The following is a 23228-nucleotide window of genomic DNA, read 5'->3' as shown; positions in this document are numbered from 1 at the left end:
AATATTTTAGAACTCAATGGGTACATTGTGGATAATCCATGACCTACTAACGTGAGCGTAGAAGCTGGTCCGAAGTGGAAGGGTTCAGTAGGACCTCCACTAGCCCGCGGCGAAGCAAGAGGAACTTGCAAAGGAGCTTCCCAACGAAAGAGCATAATTAGAAGGGGCCCAGTGCAACAGAATGAAACAAGGCCATACGTCTTGGGGGGAGAAAAAAGAGTTCTTTCCCCGTAGCAGCGCGCACAATGTTTATTACGAAGGATGTGTTCCAGGCAAAAAATAGATGCAGAGCATTCTTCATCTGAAAAATAAACTTGGACAAAATATGTGTGGGTTAAAAAAGGAATGGGTAGATGGGTGTTATATAAAGTAGTCTTGGTGAGTGAGGAACGTAACAAATGATATAAAATTGAAAATGCAAGCTTTCTTTTTTTTCTGTTCATGTGCATATAATATATACATATATATATATATATATATATGCACATGCCTATACGCATACTCACATGTAGTATTTACAAGGTGCTTTCGTACAGTTTATTTACGAAGGCTGTCATTTGATTTCCAATCTCTAAACCAGAATGGTGTTTGAGGTGTTACCTTCACATTTTCGCCGTTCGCAGTAGTAATGTAAAATCCAACTGGCTCATCAGATGAGAAGGCAGAGGAGAAATGCTCAATTCTAAGTAAAGCTACACCATACTGTCTCTCGTTGGCAATCAATAATCCTGCAGGCCTTTGTTTCCTCTTGATCCGTACAGGCGCTTTATTGGCAAACGGATTAGGCGCTGGCTCGTTCTCCGCAAGGCCCTTTTCTTCAACGGCGTCTATATGGATTTCTGCGTATTTTTTTTCTGAGTCTGTATCCAAAAATTGGTAATTATCCAGCTTAACTGGCACCAAACGTTTCCGCAGAATGCCGGTGGCATACGTCCTGGCCGTCAGCTCTTGTCCTACATAACAACCTTTGTTTGTGCTTATAGCGTTTGGTAAGAAATCGAAGTTAAGTTCTAAAGGTAACAGAGTCTCAGGTTTGTAATCCTCAGTGCTATCTACGAGACCTTTTTGAAATCTAATTTCTCTGATTTGAGCGGGGACTTTTTTATTTACTTGAAAGGGGAAGTCAAAAACGTTGAAGTTAAATAACTTAGAAAGATCATCCACTTGCTCCGAAGTGACAAGTCTGAAGGATTGCGGGAATGTGGAGTCATGTCTTGATATCGACTCAGTTCTTCTTTCTACGTAAACACCCAAGATTCTAGGATCTGAGTTAAACAAAGACTCTAAAACATTAATAGCAAAATTATTAGCATCTACGGAATTTTTTGGCAAAGTCATGGGATCTAGTAGATTGTCAAACCACGGATTTTCCATATCTTTGGGCAAATTAGGGAATTGAACCTCAACGTCCCAGGTTTTCAAGGATGCATGATCAGTTTTTTCGAATTTAATCTTACTAGTCAATTTGTGGGTTTGCAAAACGTGCAAAATTTTGTCGACAACATTCTCATGGAACTCTAGAAGGTATTCAGGATAGTCTGGAACTTGTCCGGTTAATTTTGCAGGTATAGGGTAAATAATTGTATCTGTTACTAGCTTTCCCTTTCCGTTTAAGAATGCAGAGTACAAACCAAATCTCGAGATATATGGCCCTTGAATGCCTGTTTCATTATATAGTCCCCAATTCCCCAGTCGGGCATCGAATTCGGGCACAGGAACAATAGGATCAGCCTTTTTCGTCCCTTTTTCAGTAGCTATTTCACTCTCTTCTACAGTGGTTAGGTTCTTTTTGATAAAATGTGGTAATAGTTTCGAGGTAACTAATCCGTTCAAAAATTTCACTGTGTCGGGTCCTCGTATCCTGATGTATGTTCTGCTGCTTAATGGAGAATAACTGAAGATACCATCTGGTTTCGTAATTGTGCTCGCGTTTAATGGTTCAGTTGAAACAAATCGAGTTGATGATGACTTGGCCCACGGCAACTTCTTAAGGGTGAAGCCTTTAATTCTGCATCTTGTACTGATGAACATGACCTGTAGGAAAGCGGGCAAGAACCTTTAAGCAAGAAACCTAATGAAAGAACAGTATCTGTAATACAGTGCGTCCAATGAAAGAAGCCAAAATAACCCAATGTTATATGTGGGCATATATTATGTCGACCTCAAGTGATCATTAGTCAGCCCTACACTGACAGAAGCAAAATCAGGGTAATACAATACTTGCATGCGTTAATGTGAGTTCAATGAGCATGACTTTCGAAGAGTACTTACCGAACTCAAAACCAATTAGTGTATGCAACAGCTCCTAAAACAAAATTTTTGACTTATTGCAGGCTGTGAACTTCTTTATTCTCTCTTTTTTCTTACAGATCCTGCATCTTATAATATATACATATATATAAATGTATGCGTGAGTGAGTCTTTATTTACTTACAGTTGGGAGTAAAAAAATTATAGTCAGTCGTATAGAATAAATTTTTTTTTAGTGAATATAAAGAAAATATCAATAGGATAATGAATGAATATCGTAACATAATAATACTAATAGACAAGAAGAAAGCAGGGAAAAAACAAAAAAAAAGAGTGTTTCTTCTCTTCCTATCATCCTTATTGTTCTACCTTCAGTATTTTAAATTTTGCTTTCCTTGGTTTAAGCTTTATTTCTTCTAGTTAGCTTCTGCGGCTAACTTTTCAGCTTTAGCAACAACATCTTCAATACCACCAACCATATAGAAAGCATGTTCCGGTATATTATCATATTTACCTTCCAAAACGGCTTTAAATGATGCGACGGTATCCTTTAATCTGACTAATTTACCTGGAATACCAGTAAAGACTTCGGCGACAGCAAATGGTTGAGATAAGAATCTTTGGATCTTTCTTGCCCTTTCAACGGTTAGTTTATCTTGTTCAGACAATTCGTCCATACCCAAAATAGCAATGATATCTTGTAAAGATTTATAAGTCTGTAAAGTTTCTTGGACCTTAGAGGCGACGTCATAATGTTCTTGTCCGACAACGGCAGCATCCAACAATCTCGATTTAGAATCCAATGGATCCACGGCAGGATAAATACCCAATTCTGAAATACCTCTTGACAAGACAGTAGTAGCGTCCAAATGGGCAAAAGTAGTGGCAGGAGCAGGATCTGTTAAATCATCGGCTGGAACGTAAACAGCTTGCACGGAAGTGACGGAGCCCTTCTTTGTGGTGGTAATTCTTTCTTGTAAGAGACCCATATCAGTGGCCAAAGTTGGTTGGTAACCGACGGCAGATGGAATACGACCCAAAAGAGCAGAGACTTCGGAACCGGCTTGAGTGAATCTAAAGATATTGTCGATAAACAATAAGACATCTTGACCTTCTTCGTCTCTGAAGTATTCAGCGATCGTCAAACCAGTTAAAGCAACTCTGGCTCTGGCACCTGGAGGTTCGTTCATTTGTCCGAACACTAAGGCGACCTTAGATTCACCCTCCAAGTTAATGACACCGGTTTCCTTCATTTCACGGTACAAGTCATTACCTTCTCTTGTTCTCTCACCAACACCAGTGAAAACAGAAAAACCACCATGGGCCTTGGCAATATTGTTAATCAATTCTTGGATGAACACAGTCTTACCGACACCTGCACCACCGAAAAGACCAATCTTACCACCTCTGGCATAAGGTGCTAATAGATCGACAACTTTGATACCTGTTTCCAAGACTTCGGCCGAGGTAGATTGTTCTGCAAAACTAGGAGGGTCTGCGTGAATTGGCTTTCTTAGCTTAGACTTAATTGGGCCTCTTTCATCAATGGGCTCACCAATAACGTTGATGATTCTCCCCAATGTTTCTCTCCCAACCGGAACAGAGATAGGGCCACCGGTGTCAAGAACTTTTTCACCACGGACCAAACCTTCGGTACCGTCCATAGCAATGGTTCTGACGGTGTTTTCACCCAAATGTTGAGCAACTTCTAAAACCAATTTCCCTTGAGGTGTCTTGATTTCCAAAGCGTTCAAAATAGCGGGCAACTCGGATTGTTCGAAATGAACGTCGACAATAGCACCGATGACAGCGGTAACTTTACCGGTGATTGGTGTGGATTGAGCAGCTGAGGCCATACATCTTTTCCACGAAGTGGATAGAAGTGGAGCAGATTGTTTGGCTGCTTTAAAGGCAGCACGGGATGTAGCAGTATATAGTCTTGGCAAAACCATTCTTTATTTTATTTTTGCTTTCTCTCAAAGATTCAGTATAAATTGGATAACAACAGATTAAAAAAAATGAAAGAAAAGAAAGACAAATTTGACTTGAGGAGGAGCACTTTTGTCTTCGTTTATGAGGGGGGTTTAGGTTGCTAAAATTTGTGTTACTGTTTGATCTTTGCAAAATTTATCCAATTGGCCTGTCCTGGAGAGATAAGGAGAGTATAAAAAAGGGCAAGTTAAAATGTTTGTTCGCAGTGCAAAAAGAGGTTATTGCAAAAAGTGCGTTCTTTATAAGCGTTGTATCTAAGAGCTCGAAGATGGGAATATCCTTGCGCTGCTTGGCCGGCGAGGGGCCCACCCGGCACGCGCTTGGAGGTCGCCGTTGATTGGCCGCTACATATCGCGAAACACGGGGGTGTATGTGCGATCCGCTGTGCCGGGTGGCACATGGGCGGCTAATTGCGTATAATATGACATAAAACATCACGTGAAAAAAACACATATGTATATACATATGTGTATATATGATTTTATTATTAGTGCAGAACGTTTTTCTTACCATAGCCGCAATAGTTCACATAGTATAATACATCAAATATTACTTCTTTTCTTTTCCTAACGTGCGAGAAGTGCAATGACCAGGTACCATGAACAGCCTGGATTGACTCTCCTAGAGAAGTAATATCCGTCCTAGTCTTTCACGCCTTCATCAAGAGCTTCCGGATTAGCATTGTATACGTTGCTGTTCCGTTCGTTCATATCGTGATATAAGAACTACCGTATAGAATGTGAAGAAAAGTGAATAATGTTAAGGGTAACACCGGAAGAGGTAAAGAGGACTTGAGTATAGCATTCCATCTGTATTAGGGCAATATGGTAAATTACATAGGGTATGGGCCAATTGTTAAGGGCGTCGGACTTGCTGCCCCGCTCACAGAAACAGCCGCACTACTTGATTTCTTTTGTGTAACGTTAAAGTAACCCTGGAATCATTATTGAAAAATTATCATCCCAAAAGATAGAGATGTCTATGTTAACCACACAAGCTCAATGTAGAATACGATCCAGAATTCTTACTCAATTTTCTTCTGGATAATATTAGCTAAATTATCTTGCACAAAAAAGGTATCACTATCATGGAGGAAATTCCTGCCCTGTATCCCACCGAACAAGAATTCAAAAATCCCATCGATTATCTCTCTAACCCTCACATTAAGAGGCTTGGTATACGATATGGTATGGTAAAGGTCGTACCACCAAACGGCTTTCGTCCTCCGCTCTCTGTTGACGTGGAAAATTTTACTTTTCAACCAAGAATCCAAAATCTGGAGAACTTAGACCTGGCAAATAGGTGTAGGTTGTTTTTCATGAAGCAGTTAAATAATTTTAATAGGTCCATTAAGGATCCATCGAAATCTATACTTAAGAACCCTTATACGGTTGTAGAGTATCCAGATTCTGCACATACATCGGAAATAATAAAAAAAAAAGTGTACTTATATGACGTTTTCTCTGAATTAATAAAGGATAATCGAGTACCCGCTGACACTACACAATCTCCAAGGCGAAAATTGGAATTCAGAGACATTTCTCAATTAAGAGGTGACAGTAGTTTATGGAGGACCATTTCTAAGAAATTCAGCATACCAACTGGTTTATTGAAAGATATTTTCGAGAAGTATATCGCCTCATACTATGTATTTCTTCACTCATTGAACGAGAGTGTGCACACGGCACTGAATACTGACCAGTATCCGAAATCCTTATTAAGTGACGACGAGGACGATTTGGATCTTGGGCCCGATTCGAATTCTGCGTCCGATTTTGAGGAGGACGACGATGATGCTTGTATTGTTTGTCGCAAGACAAACGATCCAAAAAGAACTATTTTATGTGATTCATGTGACAAACCGTTCCATATATATTGCCTAACACCACCTTTGGAAGGTGTACCCCCTGGTGATTGGATTTGTAACACTTGTATTGTTGGAAACGGGTATTACGGATTCACTCAGGATACGCATGACTATTCTCTGCCAGAGTTTCAAAGATATTGTAAGCATCAAAATTCGAGGTTATTGCCAGCACGAAAAATGTCCATAGACGAACTGGAGGAGATGTTTTGGAGTTTAGTGACCAAAACCCACCGCAATGTATTAACGACTGTCAAATACGGCGCTGACATACATAATGAATTGCCAGGTCAAATTACTGGCTTCCCCACGAGGGACTTCATACCTAAAAATATAAATGGCGACGAATTGAAGGACTACTTCAAATATTGCGATCATCCCATGAATTTAACGAACCTGCCTATGGCTCATAATTCGCTGTTACCATTATTCAAAAGAAACATTTCTGGCATGACTATTCCTTGGATTTACATAGGGTCGTTATTTTCCACATTTTGTTGGCACATGGAAGACCAGTATACCCTAAGCGCTAACTATCAACATCAAGGTGACCCTAAGGTTTGGTACAGCATTCCAGAATCGGGATGTACGAAATTCAACGATCTATTAAATGATCTATCGCCGGACTTATTCATCAAACAGCCGGATCTATTACATCAGCTAGTAACTTTAATATCCCCTTATGATTCAAACTTCAAAAAATCGGGTATTCCTGTGTACAAAGCTATACAAAAGCCCAACGAATATATTATCACGTTCCCTAAATGTTACCATGCAGGTTTCAATACCGGTTATAATTTCAATGAGGCTGTCAATTTTACCATAGATTTCTGGCTACCCTATGGATTTGGTGCGATTGAAGATTATAAATCGAGTAAAAAAGCCTGTGTTTTTGATATGTTTGATTTGATGATCAATATTTTGAAAAAGTACAATAAAGATACCCTATCGTTCAATGATGCCTTTGCAAGGCAATGTTACTCTTCATTGATTGTTTTCTATAATACAGAATTAAAACGCATACGAAAAATTCAGGCCATTGTACCACGGACAACCCTTTTGGAGGTGGATGCCGATCCCAATGATGAAGATGAGGAGTACGATATATTCTGTTCCCAATGTAAGACCATATGTTCGATAGCCTTTGTTTTGCACAAGCTTAATAGCCCTGATTCAATTAGAACGTATAAAAGGCACAAGAAAAACCACTTAAGTATTAAGCAGTGGAATGAATTATCCACGACGGACAGTAAATTGAGTGTCCTGTGTACACAGGATTACCTGAAAACAATACAAATCTTAAACAATGACGATAGTGAAGAACCCTGTATTGACGATGAATTGTATTTCACTAAATCTTTGGAGGATGTTGATTCTTTAATAAAGCAAGTTGGTGTTAAGTTAGATAGATAGTCTTCTGTATTTATGTATGGCGTAATGATTTTTTGGAACAATACTTGGCATTTAACACGCCACTTTTAGCGCGAGAATACCAAAAAAGTAAAAAATGATGATGTCGATCAATCTTTAATGGGAGACGTTTGAATGGTAGTGTAATAATTTATAATAAAATACAGTACGCACTCAGTAAAGAACCAAATAAATTTAAAGAAATGGCTCAAGCCTTAAACTCTACCAATGTTGCGTTTTTCAGAGTGGCGTTTTTATTCACGATCGCCTTCTTTTGTTTAAAGAACGTTAATTCTATTTTGCAAAATACATATTTCTTAGTCTTAACGGAAGCAATGAATTTACCGCAGTTAACATTGTCACGTTACAATGGTCAATTGGGCCTTTTTGCTCTTCTATTTGCTCTTAACGGTATTCAGGATCTGATTCCCCTGTTAGAAAATAACGTTAAATACTTCCAATCCATTGTTCCATTTAGGCTACTAATTTTTTTTATTTTGACAGGTATCTCATACCTTTGGGAGTCAAATTTTTACGTTCACAATAACTCTGTTTTCATTTACTGTTTTGCAGAAGTTTGGATAAATTTCCTTCTGTATAATGCTATTAGGGAGGAGAAAAATGAAGATTTCAAAAGATTAAATCAATTCATGGTTAGTGAGGAGGATATTGAAGAACCTCAACCTTTTACCGTGAAAACCGAAACCACAGAAGTCATTGAAATAATCAATGACGAAGAAAATAACGACGATGGTGAGGAAGATAATGATGATAAGGATGAAAAAAAATAAAGTGTTGAATCGTTTATTTTTTTTCTTTCTTTTATTCTTATGTAGATACGTGCATATATATATATGTAGATATAGACATAACAAAGCTGAATTTAACGGTACATGCTAATATATGTACTCTAAGGATTAGTTTTTTTTCTTTTCACTAACATAATCCAGAGCGGTTAATCTTTCAGCTAAAGTTGGATGAGAGTAATGGTAACTAGAGTACAGAGGATCTACATTCATGGTAGAAAGATTTTTGATTTGTAGATCAATTAGCGCCCTACATAGATTTTGTGTGTAGCCCAATTTTTTGGCATAAGCATCAGCTTGATATTCATGAGTTCTGGAAATTAAACTCATCACGAATTGCATGGCACATTCGAGTGGAGTCAATAAGTCGTTAAATAACATAAATCCAATGATAATGGGGAATTCTTTGGTGATGACCGGATCAATAAAACCGCCAGTAGACTTCTCCAAGAAAAAGCCGAAGGTGTTGTAGAATGATGCATTTCTGTAGATGCTGGTGAAAAGGGAGAAAATCAGGAAAGTGTGCAATTGGCTAAAGATGACCATATTAACGATGTGGTTTTTTTGCCAGTGACCGATTTCATGAGCCAAAACAGCTGTAATTTCATCAGTGGAATTACTGTTCACTAAAGTGTCGAATAAAACAATTCTCTTAGTGGTGAATGGTAAACCTGTAAAATATGCGTTTGAATGAGAAGATCTTTTCGAGCCATCAATGACAAAAATTTTATCTAGAGGGAACCCAACTCTATCGGCCAAACTTTCAATGGATTTTTTCAGTTCGCCGTCTTCCAAGGGAGTGAATTTATTAAACAGAGGCATGATAAAGACAGGGATGATTGTCATGGCTAAGATTTGGACAACGAACAGGAAGACCATAATGTACCAAAGGAAATCGGTAGGGAACTTGTCAAAGATCTTTAGGAACAGGTAAAGGATGGGGCCACCAATAGCATAGGCCAAAGTCAGGCTCTTGACCATATCAGTGATCCATAATTTGACGGTCAATTTATTGAAACCAAAATTTTCTTCCAGGACAAAATGACTATAGTAAGAAAGTGGCAAATCAACTAAGGTAGACAAACTGGATAAGAGACCCAAGAAACACAAACTCTGTGCGACAGTGGAAATTATATGAAATCTAACTGGCAGGACCGCATTTGATAAAGTAACGGCCATGTGCCAGATTTTAGGGAAGAAATCGTATTTGATGAAGACTAGTTTTTGGGCCAGGTTGTAGACGTCGCTGAAAATGGAGAACTTTGCCTTGGCCCGGGAGTAGTTTCTGGATTTATGAAACGTTTCGTCGTCGATTTCATCTTCCAGCACGGGTGGTAACTTTGTTTCAGATAGTTTTTGGTACTGTCTGTACGTCAAGTAAGATTCGAAAGAAAATTGGGCAATCGAGAACCCAGAAATGATTAATTTCCACGGAATATTAGGATGGTCGAGAATCGTCTTAAGATCAAACATGAATAAAGGTCTGCAGTTTTATATTTCCTCCTTTTTTTTCTTCCTTTTTCCTCTAATTATAGCAGTAGTTTATTGTTAGCGAACTTTTTTTCTTGTTCGTTCTTTTTTTTTTTATTTCCCGTCGATTTTTCTCTGGAGAAAATGGCAGAATAGAAGCGAAGGAATTAGAGTTTTTGAGTAAATGACGTAGAGACAAAGGGAAAAGTTTAATTATCTTTTTTGTGTTAATAGGAATATACAAAGTTATATATTATATATATATGTATATATTATATATATATGTATATATTATATATTTATATAGATGTATATATATGTATATATTATATATATATGTATATATTATATATTTATATAGATGTATATATATGTGTAAGGTGTTTGGTAGTTGAAAATGGGAAGGAAGACTGGTTTAATCTAGTTTCGATATTGGGGCTGGTTTTGCGAGCTTTTTGGCAATTTTAATCATCTTCTTGAACCAAAGCACGTTTAAAAAGTTCATGAAAATGTTCAGTGACATCATTGTGACAGCTGACAGCTTGGGCAACTCGTCTCTGACCTTCCACATCTGCTTGAACAAAAGTGCGGACGCGATGGTGCCCCAGCAAATCCTGACAATGAAAAATACAGTCATGAGCAAGAGGCCATTGACAACATTAAACCACAGAGGGATGGAGTTCTTGCTCTTGGCATTGCACTGCATGATGAACCAATTGATGTTAACAAATGGAGTGGAGGCCTCGTAAATAAGAAACCTGCCGATCCATGGTTGGCAGAACGGCCTTAAGGACAAAAGCATCACATATACGGACCCAATGGCGTGGCCGGTGAACTCGATACCGTAGAGCTTGAAGTAACGCATACACATAGTCAAGTCCCAGATAAAGTACCCTGCACTGAGCGAGGATACCATTGAACTATACGAGTCTGTGTAGGTGACGACATTGTAGTGCATCGGCGTCGTTAGGGTGGGCAACAGGACGGTGTTCGAGACGACTGCTTGGATCATCGAGACGGTGTGGACATCGAAATCAATTTTCAGCAGTGGGTCACGGATCGTGGTGTAGTGTTTGCGGAAGACCACTCTATTCAAGAACGGTGCGAAGATGGAGAATGAGAGCTGGTAGAAGACGAAGCTGAAGATGATCTCATGCAAATGGGCGAGTATTAAATTAGAAGAATTAGGGAAAAAGGACAGCTTCTCGAAGGGACTGGTGAGGCCGATTGCTGTCGCGGTGGAGTTGGCATTCATTGCGGCAAGAGCGATAGCTTAGAAATATATTTTTTTCTTTTATTAAACTATATTTTAGACTGTTATGTTGTGTTGAGTTATGTCAAAAATTATGTTGTCCTGTATGTTTTTGGACCCGACAAAAACACAGGGTGAAAGGAAACACGTCTGTATGTATATGTATATAGACATATGTGTGCATATATATGTGCACGTATAAAAAAATATATATGCGATAAAAGTCTATTGTTCCTGGCTTTCTTTAAACTGGAACTGTACGAGTTTTTTTCTTTGGTGATTCTGGCGTGATTCAACATTCGTATGCGATGATGAGCAGATGCGCGTCGTAAAAATGTTCTTAAGAAAGGGAAAAAAAATGCATGGTAGTCACATAATGCTAATGGGCCGGATATTATTAGTGAGAGGAGAAGAGTCACTGGGCGTGGACGAAACGGAGTGTGCTTCTGCAGTAGAAGTACCATTAGCACCGTTACAGAGTACTAGTTCACTGTCGATTTCGTCGATCTCGTCGAGGATCCTGTCCAGCAGATTGGCGTGGCCGACCATTTTCCGTAGATCAAGTTCTCTGTGGTGGTGTCGAGCAAGGGCACACTGAGATAACTTGGAACGTATCTTGCTTATGTATAAGTACTGCTGAGGTATAGTCATGTACGGAGACATGCTGCTAGGCGGTGGGTGAGAGGTGGCCAACGAGAGGGGAGAGGGGAAAAGATAACTTTAACACTTTAAAGAACTTCAAACTCAGCTGGTGTCCCCTGCACTAACTTGATCCTTTGTATATATATATATAAAATATATGTGCTTATTATTGTATATTAACGCTGTACGTTTATTTGTGAATATGCACGTTCTACTACGTTGCTGCTATGCTACTGCTTTTACAGGGGTGGAAAAGGGCGGCTACGTAAATTTTGATCCAACAATGCAGTAAGCACAAACACTTTAAAAGATACGTTTGCTGCGATATCATCTACAGGAAGATTCCTTCGAGAACGCTTTAAGGTTTTTCGCTTTTAAATTTATGGTCTGTGGTGTTTGGGTGAGGACACCAGTCGGTGCGGGGGGGTCATATGCCAAAGCGGGGGTAAGTCAACTAAGGGCAGGCTTCTTTTGCCGTTGGCGTTCTAGGCGACATTATGAAAGCACAGGCAGGGTATACTGCAGATGGCAGACCGGCACGGTGATTTTGGGTAGGTTAAGGCAGGGCAGGTGCTGTTTCGCGGGCGGGGCAGCGCCCGCGAAACAGCGCGACTCGGCGTGCTGTCAGGCTCCAAAGTTAGGTTGGCGGCATCCCTGGCGGTTGCAGAGGTTTAGTTTTTTTGCAGAAAGGGATAATGCTCCAGCAAGAGATATTAGGGGCTGACTATTGCTACTTTTGGAGTATATCTATGGTTGCATGGTTCGGACGCAATGTACTTTATTCTAGTCATGCTAATTAATCGCGCGGCCAGCTATTTAGAGGCATTGGCGAGGCATCTGACAACATTCTTCGTCGCAGTATTGTCTCGTGGTCTTTTTGCCTTGAATGATGAACCTAGTACAGGGGAGACGAGCAAAAATGAGAAAAAAAAATTGAGAAAAAGCGATAAATATTAGGCCACGTGACCTATATGGAAAATGATGAAACGAAGAAGAAAAGTAGTTCTACACGGCATTGAATGGTTCGTCTTGGTTCCAATCTACACTTGCTTGACAAAGAGCTTGCTACCTACATACAATATACAATACACAATACACAATACACAATACACACGTGCAGAAGAGACGGCAGCTGTCCCTTTGAGAAGAAAATAAAAAGATACGAATCGAAGCTGAATATAATGCTGCATTCTGCGAGGAGGTATATGCTATTCAGGCCACGTCTCCTGTGCCAGAGCGGGCCGTGGGCTGCTCGTTTCCAGTCTTCAGTACGAACACCAGCTAGCGAACCGTTAGCAGAGAATCAGGTCGATGAATGGCTTGAAGCGATCAACGAGTTAAGAGAAGAGTTTTCTGCAAAGGATTACCTACCAGAAACTTCGCTGGCTCCTCCGGGGCAGTCCAAAGTAGACCTCTTACAGGGTTCGCAGGCGGGCTCCAAGATAAGGCCAACTGCAGAGCAGTTGGCACAATGGGAGGCGCTGAAATCCGTGCCTATCCCTCCACGTAAGAACGCAACGCTGGATCACATCACAAACATGATCATGCGCCACGGTAAGAAGGAAAAGGCCCAATCCATCCTGTCTAGGGCCCTGTATTTAGTGTACTGCCAGACCCGGCAGGACCCCATCCAGGCTTTGGAAAAATCACTCGACGAGTTGGCTCCACTAATGATAACCAAGACATTCAACACGGGTGTGGCCAAGGCTTCTGTTATTCCTGTCCCTCTGAACAAGAGGCAAAGAAATAGAATCGCGTGGAACTGGATCGTGCAGAGTGCAAACCAAAGGGTGTCGGGTGACTTTGCCGTGCGTTTGGGAGAGGAACTCACTGCCATTACCAAGGGTACCTCGTCCGCCTTTGAAAAGAGGGACCAGATCCACAAGACATCCATTGCTCACAGAGCATACATCCAATTAAAGTAATATAGTTTACGTAATCTTGCCTGTACATACACACATATATGATACCGTATAGTCTCTTTTTATCGGTCCTGGTAGAAAGCAATGCCCACACCAAGCAGACTGCCCCAGAAATTACAAACAATATCTTTCACATCAAACACTCTTTGACCTCGCGACAACACGCTTTGGGCAAATTCACTCGTTACGCTTGCGCCCAACGAACAGATCAGCACTCCTAGCACGTACTTGCTGACCTGTGTCTTGCGGACAGTCACGATATCCTCAGCAAATATCTTCACAAACAGCCACGACTCCCACATGAATACGACAAAGTGTGCAACTTTGTCGTTAGTCGATGTGATCGCTTGAAATAATTTGTTGGTAGTGATGCCTAAGGTACGCGCATACCAACGAGCTCACCACGAACATGCACGTATACGTTCTTCTTAGCTGTACCATTGTTTCCCCTTGTGGCTTTGAGTTCTTTCTATGTTTTATTTTTTTCTGTTCAAGTTGATGTGAAAAGTAGTATCTCGCTTTTCGCCTCGCTCAATGAATACATAAAACAGCTTTCTTCTATACCCCTTATTAACTTATACAACAAATCAATAGTTTTCCTTCAATTCCAAGACCATGTCGTTGAGGCTCTGCACCAGCAGCACGTTGACCGGTTGGTCCGTGTGGGAGCCCAGGTATTCATCGTACATCTTGTCGATCTCCTTTTTCTCTACCTCCACTTGTGTCTCTAAGTCTTTCAACTCCTGAGCCAACTGATCGTTCATCTCATTCACTTTAGTGAGCCGCTCATCTATCTCTTGTATGGCATGCACCCGCTGGCTGTATATGTGACATTCCACAAGCTCTTTGCTGGAAAGTTCATCGATTGCGGGCCCTTTATTTACTTCTTCTTGGTCTTGACCTTTGTAGCGCTCTTTAGCCTCCAAAATCAGTTCATCCAAGTCATTTAGTTTCTGCTCCACGTTTCGTTCCTCCATGATCTCTTTAAACTCTCGTTGGCATAATTCTGTCCAGAATTCCGTCAATTGACGTTGACAATTGGCAACGTTTATGGCGCCCTGCTTGCTATTTACGTATTGTGGGAAGCATGAACTGACTTTGTCCCAACTCTGTAATTTCGAGATCGATTGGTCTAACGCACGATTAAAGACCTGCTTCAACCGAATGTAACGTATTCCGTGTGAATTAACCATTCTTGCTCGTTCCACTTCGCTTTTTTTTTTCGTTTCTTGACTTTTATTTATTTGTCTCTTTTGTTATTGTTTCAATCTCATCACTTTTTTTTCTTTTTCCTGCCATTCAATTCGTGCTTGCCAGAAAAAAAATGCAGATCCCAATAGAGTTTAAAAAAATGTGTGACTAATAATTACTCAACGATGCTCAGTAATATACGCATATGATTATATACTGATCTACATATACATATATTTATAATTGCCAATAGAGGGTCCGCTTGCCCGATTTCCTTTGTTTCGTCATAAAAAATATAAATATATTCTGCAAAATTTTCAATAATGAACCAGATATTAAATGCCCAAAGACTGATACAATTATCACAATTTCACCCTAAGCTGAAAAATATATGGTACCTTGTTGCCGCTGCCACATTCAGTGTTTGTAATGAGCCACAGGAAATACCTAAACTATACCACTATGCCATGCTGCTCAGTAATGATAATGCACACATGTATAGATTCACATTAGCTTCCCAAACCATTGACTTACTGCGCTCAGAATTACCAATAAGGAAGAATTTGATCAATGAAAATTTCCAACAGCCAACGTTTTTTCAAAAACAATTAACGGCAAAGTTTAGAGAAGTTATTCTTAAAACGGGCCCCCTAGCTGGCCTTCCAAGAGCAATCAATGGTCTTACCGTGCTAAAAGAAACTACTCCGGACATTTTACTACCGCATTTGGATCCAATAGACCCGTGGGAGGCTGCCATGGGCAACAGCTCTCCCCTTTCGGAGACATCTATGAGGAGGAAACATGACAAGACAATCCAGGAAAGAGATCATACTATACAGGATGGGTTACGGCATTGGAATTCAATATACAACAAAGTTTCGACCCGCGTGGTTAACAACTTAAACTCCTCGTACCCGGACTTATGGTATTATACACTAGTCCATGTATATGGTCCCTTGTTTGCTTTTGATGAGATACTATCCGCCCAAGAGACAAGTTTAGTGATAATTGCTTCTTTGGTTCCTCAAGATGTTAACCCTCAATTACGTGGGCATTTGAAAGGCGCATTGAATATAGGCTGTGATAAGGAGACCGTGGAAGCTGTGAGAGGATTGGCTATACTAATATCTCAATGGTGTGGTGTTAAATGGAAATCCGGTGTTGTAAAATTATAAATCGTATTTACCAATTAACCACGCGTTATGCCCACAATATATGTACCCTTATTCATTAAAATTAATGTATATATGTATACTAACAACGGAGAAATGCTTAAACTTTTTCTATACTTCTATCATTGTATGCAAAAGACTAAATTAACCTATTTGTTTCTTTGCCGTTGATGAGATCACTTTCTATTAAACATATCAAACCCAAAAATTGACAAGTTTAAACCCTTACCACCATCGGAATTACTATGCTGTTTACCCTTGTTATCCACTGACATGGGTACTGACTCTCGTTTATGGCGTAATTCATCATTCAATTCTGAGTCCTTTCTTCCATACAACTGCCACCACCATTGGACTTTCTTAAGATCTGGTGAAATCCACTCCACTTTTTCTTCTTCTTCAGAGATTTGGTCGTCTTCCTTCATGCTGCTTCTCTTTCTCTGTACGAAATTAGGATTTACAAATTGCTTTCTTCTAGATCTGAAATAGTCCCAGACGCTTTTAGTCTTGTTTGGCAAATTCTGTTGAAATTTTTCCTTCTCGTTATTGGAAAGGAATGTTCCATATTGGCATGAATACAAATGATAAACTAGCCTTCTTAGAAACCTTTCGTTAAATTCAAATAAATCTGGATTTTGCGTCAACAGCTGATATACACAGTCTAGAAATTGTTGGAAAACTGGGGAAACGAATTTTAGGCTTTTCTTATTCAATTTAAAGTTTTCGTTAAATTTCTTGGAAATCCTACTTAAATTGATTAAGTTCGTGTCATCTTCACCCCCATCATCTTCTTCACCATAATCATCTTGAGTGTTGGCACCTATGTCAGGACCATCACCGTTGGTATCAACATCATTAAAGAGAGAACTCATAGTGTTATCATGAAATCTAATGTCAGAGTTCAAGTGACCGCTTCTTTCCAAAAACCGGTGACCAAAAGAACACCAATCTTTTTCCACTAGAATCATGAAACCTTCAAAAGTTCTATAGAAGGGATCCAAACAAATTTCTAATAGCGAGACAACTTGACTTGTTCTGTCCCAACCGTCAGAACAATGAACCAGCACGTTAGAATGGTTGAAAACTATGGACTTTAAAAGCATATCCACGGATTTCAAGATAAGAGTATTTAATTTCAGCCAATTGGAAAATTTTTGGGACTTGATTAAATTCTGCTCTAATGGTAAATTCAAATCGCCAGCTTGGCAGATAACCTCGGTCATGTATGCAGCTGTATTGGATACAATATGAATGTTATCGATACCAAGAAATAACCGTGTGACTGTGGGCAGTTTTAGACTTTTATCGACCCCTAGATTGTTATCCGCCAGAAAAAAATTGTAATTGTCCATATTCTCTGTCCCACCACCCAAGGCCATTTGTGCCAATGCATTCGTTCTGGGTCTGGCATCTACTATTACATGTTTCATCCTCTTGATATCCTTATTACAAAATGAGCTGAAGCTTTCCCAGACCAATTTTTCATCTTGAATGGATCTCTGATTGATTAGTCCCGGTAACGGCTGGGAAGATCTAAGAATGTTACAATCTGTGGCCTTGTGATGATAAGTTAAAACAGGGATTCTTTTCTGTGATCTAAACTTCGAAGCATGCTTTAATAATATGTCAGACGTGGACCTTGGTACAAAAAGTTTGGAAGGATACGTTGGACAGAAGTCGTATTGTTCGTTTACCGTAGATAGCCTCCAGGGGCATGTTTCATCTTTGTCGTCGAGGCCTTGCCTTCGAAATTCGTTAATTGGGTCATATATATCCCAGCTATCGGGTGGAGATAGTTTTTTTTCCAGATTGTTGGATATGTAAATAAATGCATACAGTTGCGTGATATTGGTTAGGACGGTCAAATTCAAGATGGAATCATACACTTTCCTTGCCTGTAGGTGCAAATCGCCGCCGAAATCCAACGAGAATACCGCATAATCTTTTCCAATTATCTTGATATTCACAAAAGACCACAAATCCTTGCCCTGGTAAAGCTTGTAGTTCTGTGAATCGGTGCCTTCCAATTGGACTTGATTAGTGGAAGTCAACTTGGACAGTAACGTACTGCCCGGGTTTTTATGGACTCCATAAATCAAAGGATATGGAAACCAAAATTCTGTCGACAATTGTGGTGACTCGAAGATCAAATGGTGAGTAGTTAAGTGTAAAGTACCCTGTGTAGCCGTGCCTCTTCTATGCAGTACTACATTAGATACTTTGGCAATCTTGATGTACTCCATCTTTGCGGAACGGTATTTTCTTTTCTTTTTCTCACCTTTTAGCACTGTTACACCCGGCCCACAAAATGAAAAATAACAACCACAACCTAATCTCACCAGTGACCCTTGTATAACTTCTTGTTCTTTCTAGTGCTTCTTTTCTTACCGACATTTGGTATTTTTAGGGTAGTGATAAAAAAATGACAACATTGCTATTATTGTGAAAAATGCGGAAAAACAGATAATCATAAACCCTAAAAGGTGATTTTACCCTATTGAAAATACTGAGATGACCTATTCAAAAATGGAATTTACCCTAGAGTGGGACTCTCAGATTCTAGGGTTGAGAAAATGACTCACCCACCACTGTCTTTCCTGCGGCATTCTATCAATTATGGTGAATGACTCTTATTTCTGATAAATGAGATGGCAATAACTTTTTAATATCTGATATAGGAACGTCCATGTCGTAACGATTGTGTCACCTTGAATAAGCATCGGGAAAATTCAGTTTTGTTTTTTTTCTGTCATATGCATTTTACCATGCTATTTGTATAAATATAATTGCTGATGCGTCTTCTATAGTACAACTTATCTCTTTCTTGAAGCGCTTTTTAGATTTGAGCATCGAAAATTAATACCTATAGTTAAAACTACTTCTGTAGCGGAATAGCGGTACAGTACATAGACAGGAAGAAAAGAATGACTTCGATTTATACATCTACAGAACCTACGAATTCTGCTTTTACCACTGAGCACTACAAACCTCAGTTAGTTGAAGGCGTAAATTCGGTGCTTGTCATTGGGTCAGGCGGGCTCTCTATTGGTCAAGCTGGTGAATTCGATTACAGTGGTTCTCAAGCTATCAAAGCTTTGAAGGAAGATAACAAATTTACTATATTGGTTAACCCAAATATCGCTACTAACCAAACTTCTCATTCCCTGGCGGATAAGATTTATTACTTGCCCGTTACACCAGAATACATCACATACATCATTGAACTTGAAAGGCCGGATGCCATACTTTTGACCTTCGGTGGTCAAACGGGTCTAAATTGTGGTGTGGCTCTGGATGAATCTGGTGTTTTGGCCAAATACAACGTTAAAGTTCTAGGTACTCCCATCAAGACTTTGATCACTTCTGAAGATAGAGACCTCTTCGCATCTGCTTTGAAAGATATTAACATCCCGATTGCGGAATCATTTGCCTGTGAAACTGTGGACGAAGCTTTGGAGGCAGCTGAAAGGGTCAAATACCCAGTTATTGTCAGATCTGCATACGCATTGGGTGGGTTAGGTTCAGGTTTCGCTAACAATGCAGGTGAAATGAAGGAACTTGCTGCGCAATCCTTGTCGTTGGCCCCACAAATTCTTGTTGAAAAATCCTTGAAAGGTTGGAAAGAAGTTGAATATGAAGTGGTCAGAGATAGAGTTGGTAATTGTATCACAGTATGTAATATGGAAAATTTCGACCCACTTGGTGTTCATACCGGTGATTCCATGGTTTTTGCTCCTTCGCAGACCCTATCGGATGAAGAGTTTCATATGTTGAGATCAGCAGCAATTAAAATCATTAGACACCTTGGTGTTATTGGCGAATGTAACGTCCAATACGCTTTACAACCTGATGGGCTAGACTACAGAGTTATTGAAGTGAATGCACGTCTATCTCGTTCCTCTGCATTGGCATCCAAGGCTACTGGTTACCCCTTAGCGTACACTGCCGCTAAGATTGGACTTGGTTATACCTTGCCAGAATTGCCTAACCCAATCACAAAAACCACAGTAGCTAACTTTGAGCCATCTTTAGATTATATTGTGGCGAAAATACCTAAGTGGGATCTTTCAAAGTTTCAGTATGTGGACAGATCCATCGGTTCATCAATGAAATCAGTTGGAGAAGTTATGGCTATCGGTAGAAACTATGAAGAAGCTTTTCAAAAGGCATTAAGACAGGTGGACCCATCACTGTTGGGATTCCAAGGCTCTGCTGAATTCGGCGATCAACTTGATGAAGCCTTGAGAACTCCAACGGACAGAAGAGTTCTTGCCATTGGTCAAGCCTTAATCCATGAAAACTATACAGTTGAGAGAGTTAATGAACTGAGTAAAATTGACAAATGGTTTCTTTACAAGTGCATGAACATTGTCAATATCTATAAAGAACTTGAGTCAGTTAAATCTTTAAGTGACTTGAGTAAAGATCTCTTGCAGAGAGCCAAGAAATTAGGGTTTTCGGATAAGCAGATTGCGGTTACTATAAATAAACACGCCTCCACAGACATTAACGAACTGGAAATCAGAAGTTTAAGAAAAACGTTAGGTATCATCCCCTTTGTCAAGAGAATCGATACTTTAGCCGCAGAATTCCCAGCACAAACTAATTATTTGTATACCACTTACAACGCTACAAAAAACGATGTAGAGTTCGACGAAAACGGTATGCTTGTACTAGGCTCAGGTGTCTATCGTATTGGTTCATCTGTGGAATTTGATTGGTGTGCCGTGAACACTGCTAAGACTTTAAGAGCTCAGGGTAAGAAAACTATCATGATAAACTATAACCCAGAAACAGTTTCCACAGATTTCGACGAGGTTGATAGATTATACTTTGAAGAATTATCGTATGAAAGAGTGATGGACATTTATGAGTTGGAGCAATCCGAGGGTTGCATTATTTCCGTCGGTGGTCAATTACCTCAAAACATTGCCCTGAAACTTTACGATAACGGCTGTAATATAATGGGTACTAATCCAAATGATATTGATAGAGCTGAGAACAGACACAAATTCTCTTCTATTTTGGATTCTATTAATGTCGACCAACCTGAGTGGAGTGAGCTAACATCAGTAGAAGAAGCAAAATTATTCGCTTCTAAAGTTAACTACCCTGTGTTAATTCGTCCATCTTATGTGCTTTCCGGTGCAGCAATGAGTGTTGTCAATAATGAGGAGGAACTGAAGGCCAAATTAACCCTGGCATCTGATGTTTCTCCTGACCACCCAGTCGTCATGTCTAAATTTATTGAAGGTGCCCAAGAAATTGACGTTGACGCCGTTGCTTATGATGGTACTGTCTTGGTACACGCAATTTCTGAGCATGTTGAAAATGCAGGTGTGCATTCTGGTGATGCTTCTTTGGTCTTACCGCCTCAACATCTTTCTGATGACGTGAAGATTGCTCTAAAAGACATTGCTGATAAAGTTGCGAAAGCTTGGAAAATCACTGGTCCCTTCAATATGCAAATCATCAAAGATGGGGAGCATACATTGAAAGTCATTGAATGTAACATTAGAGCTTCTAGATCATTCCCATTCGTTTCGAAAGTTTTAGGCGTTAATTTTATTGAAATCGCTGTAAAGGCATTTTTGGGCGGTGACATTGTGCCAAAACCGATTGATTTGATGCTCAACAAAAAGTACGACTATGTCGCTACTAAAGTCCCTCAATTTTCCTTTACGAGATTAGCTGGTGCTGATCCTTTCTTAGGGGTCGAGATGGCATCAACTGGTGAAGTTGCTTCTTTTGGTAAGGATTTAATTGAAAGCTACTGGACTGCTATCCAAAGTACTATGAACTTCCATGTACCATTACCTCCAAGTGGTATATTATTTGGTGGCGATATATCTCGAGAATATTTGGGCCAGGTGGCTTCCATAGTGGCCGCTATTGGTTACAGAATATATACTACCAATGAGCCGACTAAAACATATCTAGAAAAGCACATCAAGGAAACAAACTCGCAGGTATCTTTGATTAAATTTCCAAAGAATGATAAGAGAAAATTACGTGAACTATTTCAAGAATACGACATCAAAGCTGTTTTCAACCTAGCTTCCAAGAGAGCTGAAAGCACTGATGATGTTGATTATATTATGAGAAGGAATGCTATTGATTTTGCTATCCCATTGTTCAATGAACCCCAAACGGCTTTATTGTTTGCGAAATGCTTGAAAGCAAAAATTGCAGAAAAGATCAGAATTTTGGAATCTCATGACGTTACAGTCCCACCGGAAGTCCGTTCTTGGGATGAATTTGTTGGTTTCAAAGCATATTGATTGCGCAACAGGAAACCTCGCATTTAACTGTATTAATGTATATTACATAATGGATCTCCTTTCGAGAAATTTCTAAATCTTCAAGAAGAATTTCTATTATTACTTTATATCCCCAACATTTTTATCTTAAACAAAGGTATATCCCAATTGTCACAGAAGTTAAATGTCTTTACGAGATGAGTAAGGCATGCCGTAAGAAAAAATCAACAGTCAACAGCTGAAGTCAGGATATGCGTCACGGTTTTATATCCTCTGCATAATGGCGCGTCGGCTAATTACGATGCACAACAATGTGAATAGTATAGAGTATACCGTCTTTTACTGATCAAGCTTAGGCGTAACGGTTATATAGTAGGCGAGAGAAAGCTTCATATAGGGCTGTTCTTCTGGTCGTTGACCATCGCTTGGATCTCTCTCTGTGGGAATCATTGTGGTAGGCAGAATAGCATGCCTAGTCGAGGTATGGAACACGCCTGAACTGTCCAGAGGATCCGCATTTGAACCTGCAAGGTGAGCTGGCAATTGTGCGTTCGCTAAGCTACAATCCATCGAGTCGATCTGATAAAGGTCAGTAACGTGAGGCATATCTTCTTCGTCCTCACCAATAGAGTTTGAATTAATCCAAGCAGTTGCATTCTCGAGTGTTGTTAGTAATTTAGTGTCAACCAACTTCTCGGTAGTAGCATCTATAACAGAGATATTAAGTCTATAGTCACTTGTGCCCCAAGCATGTTGAGTAATGGATATACGTGTTGAATTCCGTAGAATTTAGCCATGCTGCTACCATCGATGCATCAGCGGGTGAAAGAATTGTAGAAACACCTAGAGAACAGCTCATATTTTTTTTCTTCGTCAGTTTTATTGTATGCAGGACAGCGGAACACTATTATGCATTTGAAGAAATGTTGGCATTGATACCTGACATGATGTTTATATATCAAATGTCTCGAATTTTGGAGACATTCATACATAACTC

General features: G+C 39.7%; 12 protein-coding genes across 12 annotated transcripts; 5 read left to right on the top strand and 7 right to left on the bottom strand.

Annotated features, from left to right (window-relative positions):
• Window positions 1–537: 537 nt before the first annotated feature.
• IBA57 (Iba57p) lies at window positions 538–2031 on the bottom strand (the record flags this gene model as incomplete). Its single annotated transcript, XM_033911488.1, has 1 exon — window positions 538–2031. One exon carries the CDS (start codon window positions 2029–2031, stop codon window positions 538–540), a length of 1494 nt encoding a protein of 497 aa, XP_033767379.1.
• A 635-nt stretch (window positions 2032–2666) lies between these two features.
• On the bottom strand, window positions 2667–4202 carry ATP2 (F1F0 ATP synthase subunit beta; the record flags this gene model as incomplete). The annotated part of the gene is made up of 1 exon (XM_033911487.1): window positions 2667–4202. One exon carries the CDS (start codon window positions 4200–4202, stop codon window positions 2667–2669), a length of 1536 nt encoding a protein of 511 aa, XP_033767378.1.
• Window positions 4203–5329: 1127 nt separating this feature from the next.
• JHD2 (histone demethylase) lies at window positions 5330–7519 on the top strand (the record flags this gene model as incomplete). Its single annotated transcript, XM_033911486.1, has 1 exon — window positions 5330–7519. One exon carries the CDS (start codon window positions 5330–5332, stop codon window positions 7517–7519), a length of 2190 nt encoding a protein of 729 aa, XP_033767377.1.
• A 200-nt stretch (window positions 7520–7719) lies between these two features.
• On the top strand, window positions 7720–8307 carry ILM1 (Ilm1p; the record flags this gene model as incomplete). The annotated part of the gene is made up of 1 exon (XM_033911485.1): window positions 7720–8307. One exon carries the CDS (start codon window positions 7720–7722, stop codon window positions 8305–8307), a length of 588 nt encoding a protein of 195 aa, XP_033767376.1.
• A 126-nt stretch (window positions 8308–8433) lies between these two features.
• On the bottom strand, window positions 8434–9795 carry STE24 (zinc metalloprotease; the record flags this gene model as incomplete). The annotated part of the gene is made up of 1 exon (XM_033911484.1): window positions 8434–9795. The coding sequence occupies one exon, from the start codon at window positions 9793–9795 to the stop codon at window positions 8434–8436; it is 1362 nt and encodes a 453-aa protein (XP_033767375.1).
• Window positions 9796–10207: 412 nt separating this feature from the next.
• TDA4 (Tda4p) lies at window positions 10208–11047 on the bottom strand (the record flags this gene model as incomplete). The annotated part of the gene is made up of 1 exon (XM_033911483.1): window positions 10208–11047. The coding sequence occupies one exon, from the start codon at window positions 11045–11047 to the stop codon at window positions 10208–10210; it is 840 nt and encodes a 279-aa protein (XP_033767374.1).
• Window positions 11048–12867: 1820 nt separating this feature from the next.
• On the top strand, window positions 12868–13611 carry RSM7 (mitochondrial 37S ribosomal protein uS7m; the record flags this gene model as incomplete). The annotated part of the gene is made up of 1 exon (XM_033911482.1): window positions 12868–13611. The coding sequence occupies one exon, from the start codon at window positions 12868–12870 to the stop codon at window positions 13609–13611; it is 744 nt and encodes a 247-aa protein (XP_033767373.1).
• Window positions 13612–13670: 59 nt separating this feature from the next.
• SPAR_J02920 (uncharacterized protein) lies at window positions 13671–13910 on the bottom strand (the record flags this gene model as incomplete). Its single annotated transcript, XM_033911481.1, has 1 exon — window positions 13671–13910. The coding sequence occupies one exon, from the start codon at window positions 13908–13910 to the stop codon at window positions 13671–13673; it is 240 nt and encodes a 79-aa protein (XP_033767372.1).
• Window positions 13911–14195: 285 nt separating this feature from the next.
• Window positions 14196–14801, bottom strand: NNF1 (MIND complex subunit NNF1; the record flags this gene model as incomplete). Its single annotated transcript, XM_033911480.1, has 1 exon — window positions 14196–14801. The coding sequence occupies one exon, from the start codon at window positions 14799–14801 to the stop codon at window positions 14196–14198; it is 606 nt and encodes a 201-aa protein (XP_033767371.1).
• A 321-nt stretch (window positions 14802–15122) lies between these two features.
• PXP2 (Pxp2p) lies at window positions 15123–15974 on the top strand (the record flags this gene model as incomplete). The annotated part of the gene is made up of 1 exon (XM_033911479.1): window positions 15123–15974. The coding sequence occupies one exon, from the start codon at window positions 15123–15125 to the stop codon at window positions 15972–15974; it is 852 nt and encodes a 283-aa protein (XP_033767370.1).
• A 173-nt stretch (window positions 15975–16147) lies between these two features.
• Window positions 16148–18214, bottom strand: YMR1 (phosphatidylinositol-3-phosphatase YMR1; the record flags this gene model as incomplete). The annotated part of the gene is made up of 1 exon (XM_033911478.1): window positions 16148–18214. The coding sequence occupies one exon, from the start codon at window positions 18212–18214 to the stop codon at window positions 16148–16150; it is 2067 nt and encodes a 688-aa protein (XP_033767369.1).
• Window positions 18215–18895: 681 nt separating this feature from the next.
• CPA2 (carbamoyl-phosphate synthase (glutamine-hydrolyzing) CPA2) lies at window positions 18896–22252 on the top strand (the record flags this gene model as incomplete). The annotated part of the gene is made up of 1 exon (XM_033911477.1): window positions 18896–22252. The coding sequence occupies one exon, from the start codon at window positions 18896–18898 to the stop codon at window positions 22250–22252; it is 3357 nt and encodes a 1118-aa protein (XP_033767368.1).
• Window positions 22253–23228: the final 976 nt, after the last annotated feature.

This window comes from Saccharomyces paradoxus, chromosome X (assembly GCF_002079055.1).
Source record: "Saccharomyces paradoxus chromosome X, complete sequence".
Taxonomy (NCBI): Eukaryota; Fungi; Ascomycota; class Saccharomycetes; order Saccharomycetales; family Saccharomycetaceae; genus Saccharomyces; species Saccharomyces paradoxus.
Note: the sequence above shows the minus strand (reverse complement) of the source record. Positions and strands in the feature narration are given on the sequence as shown.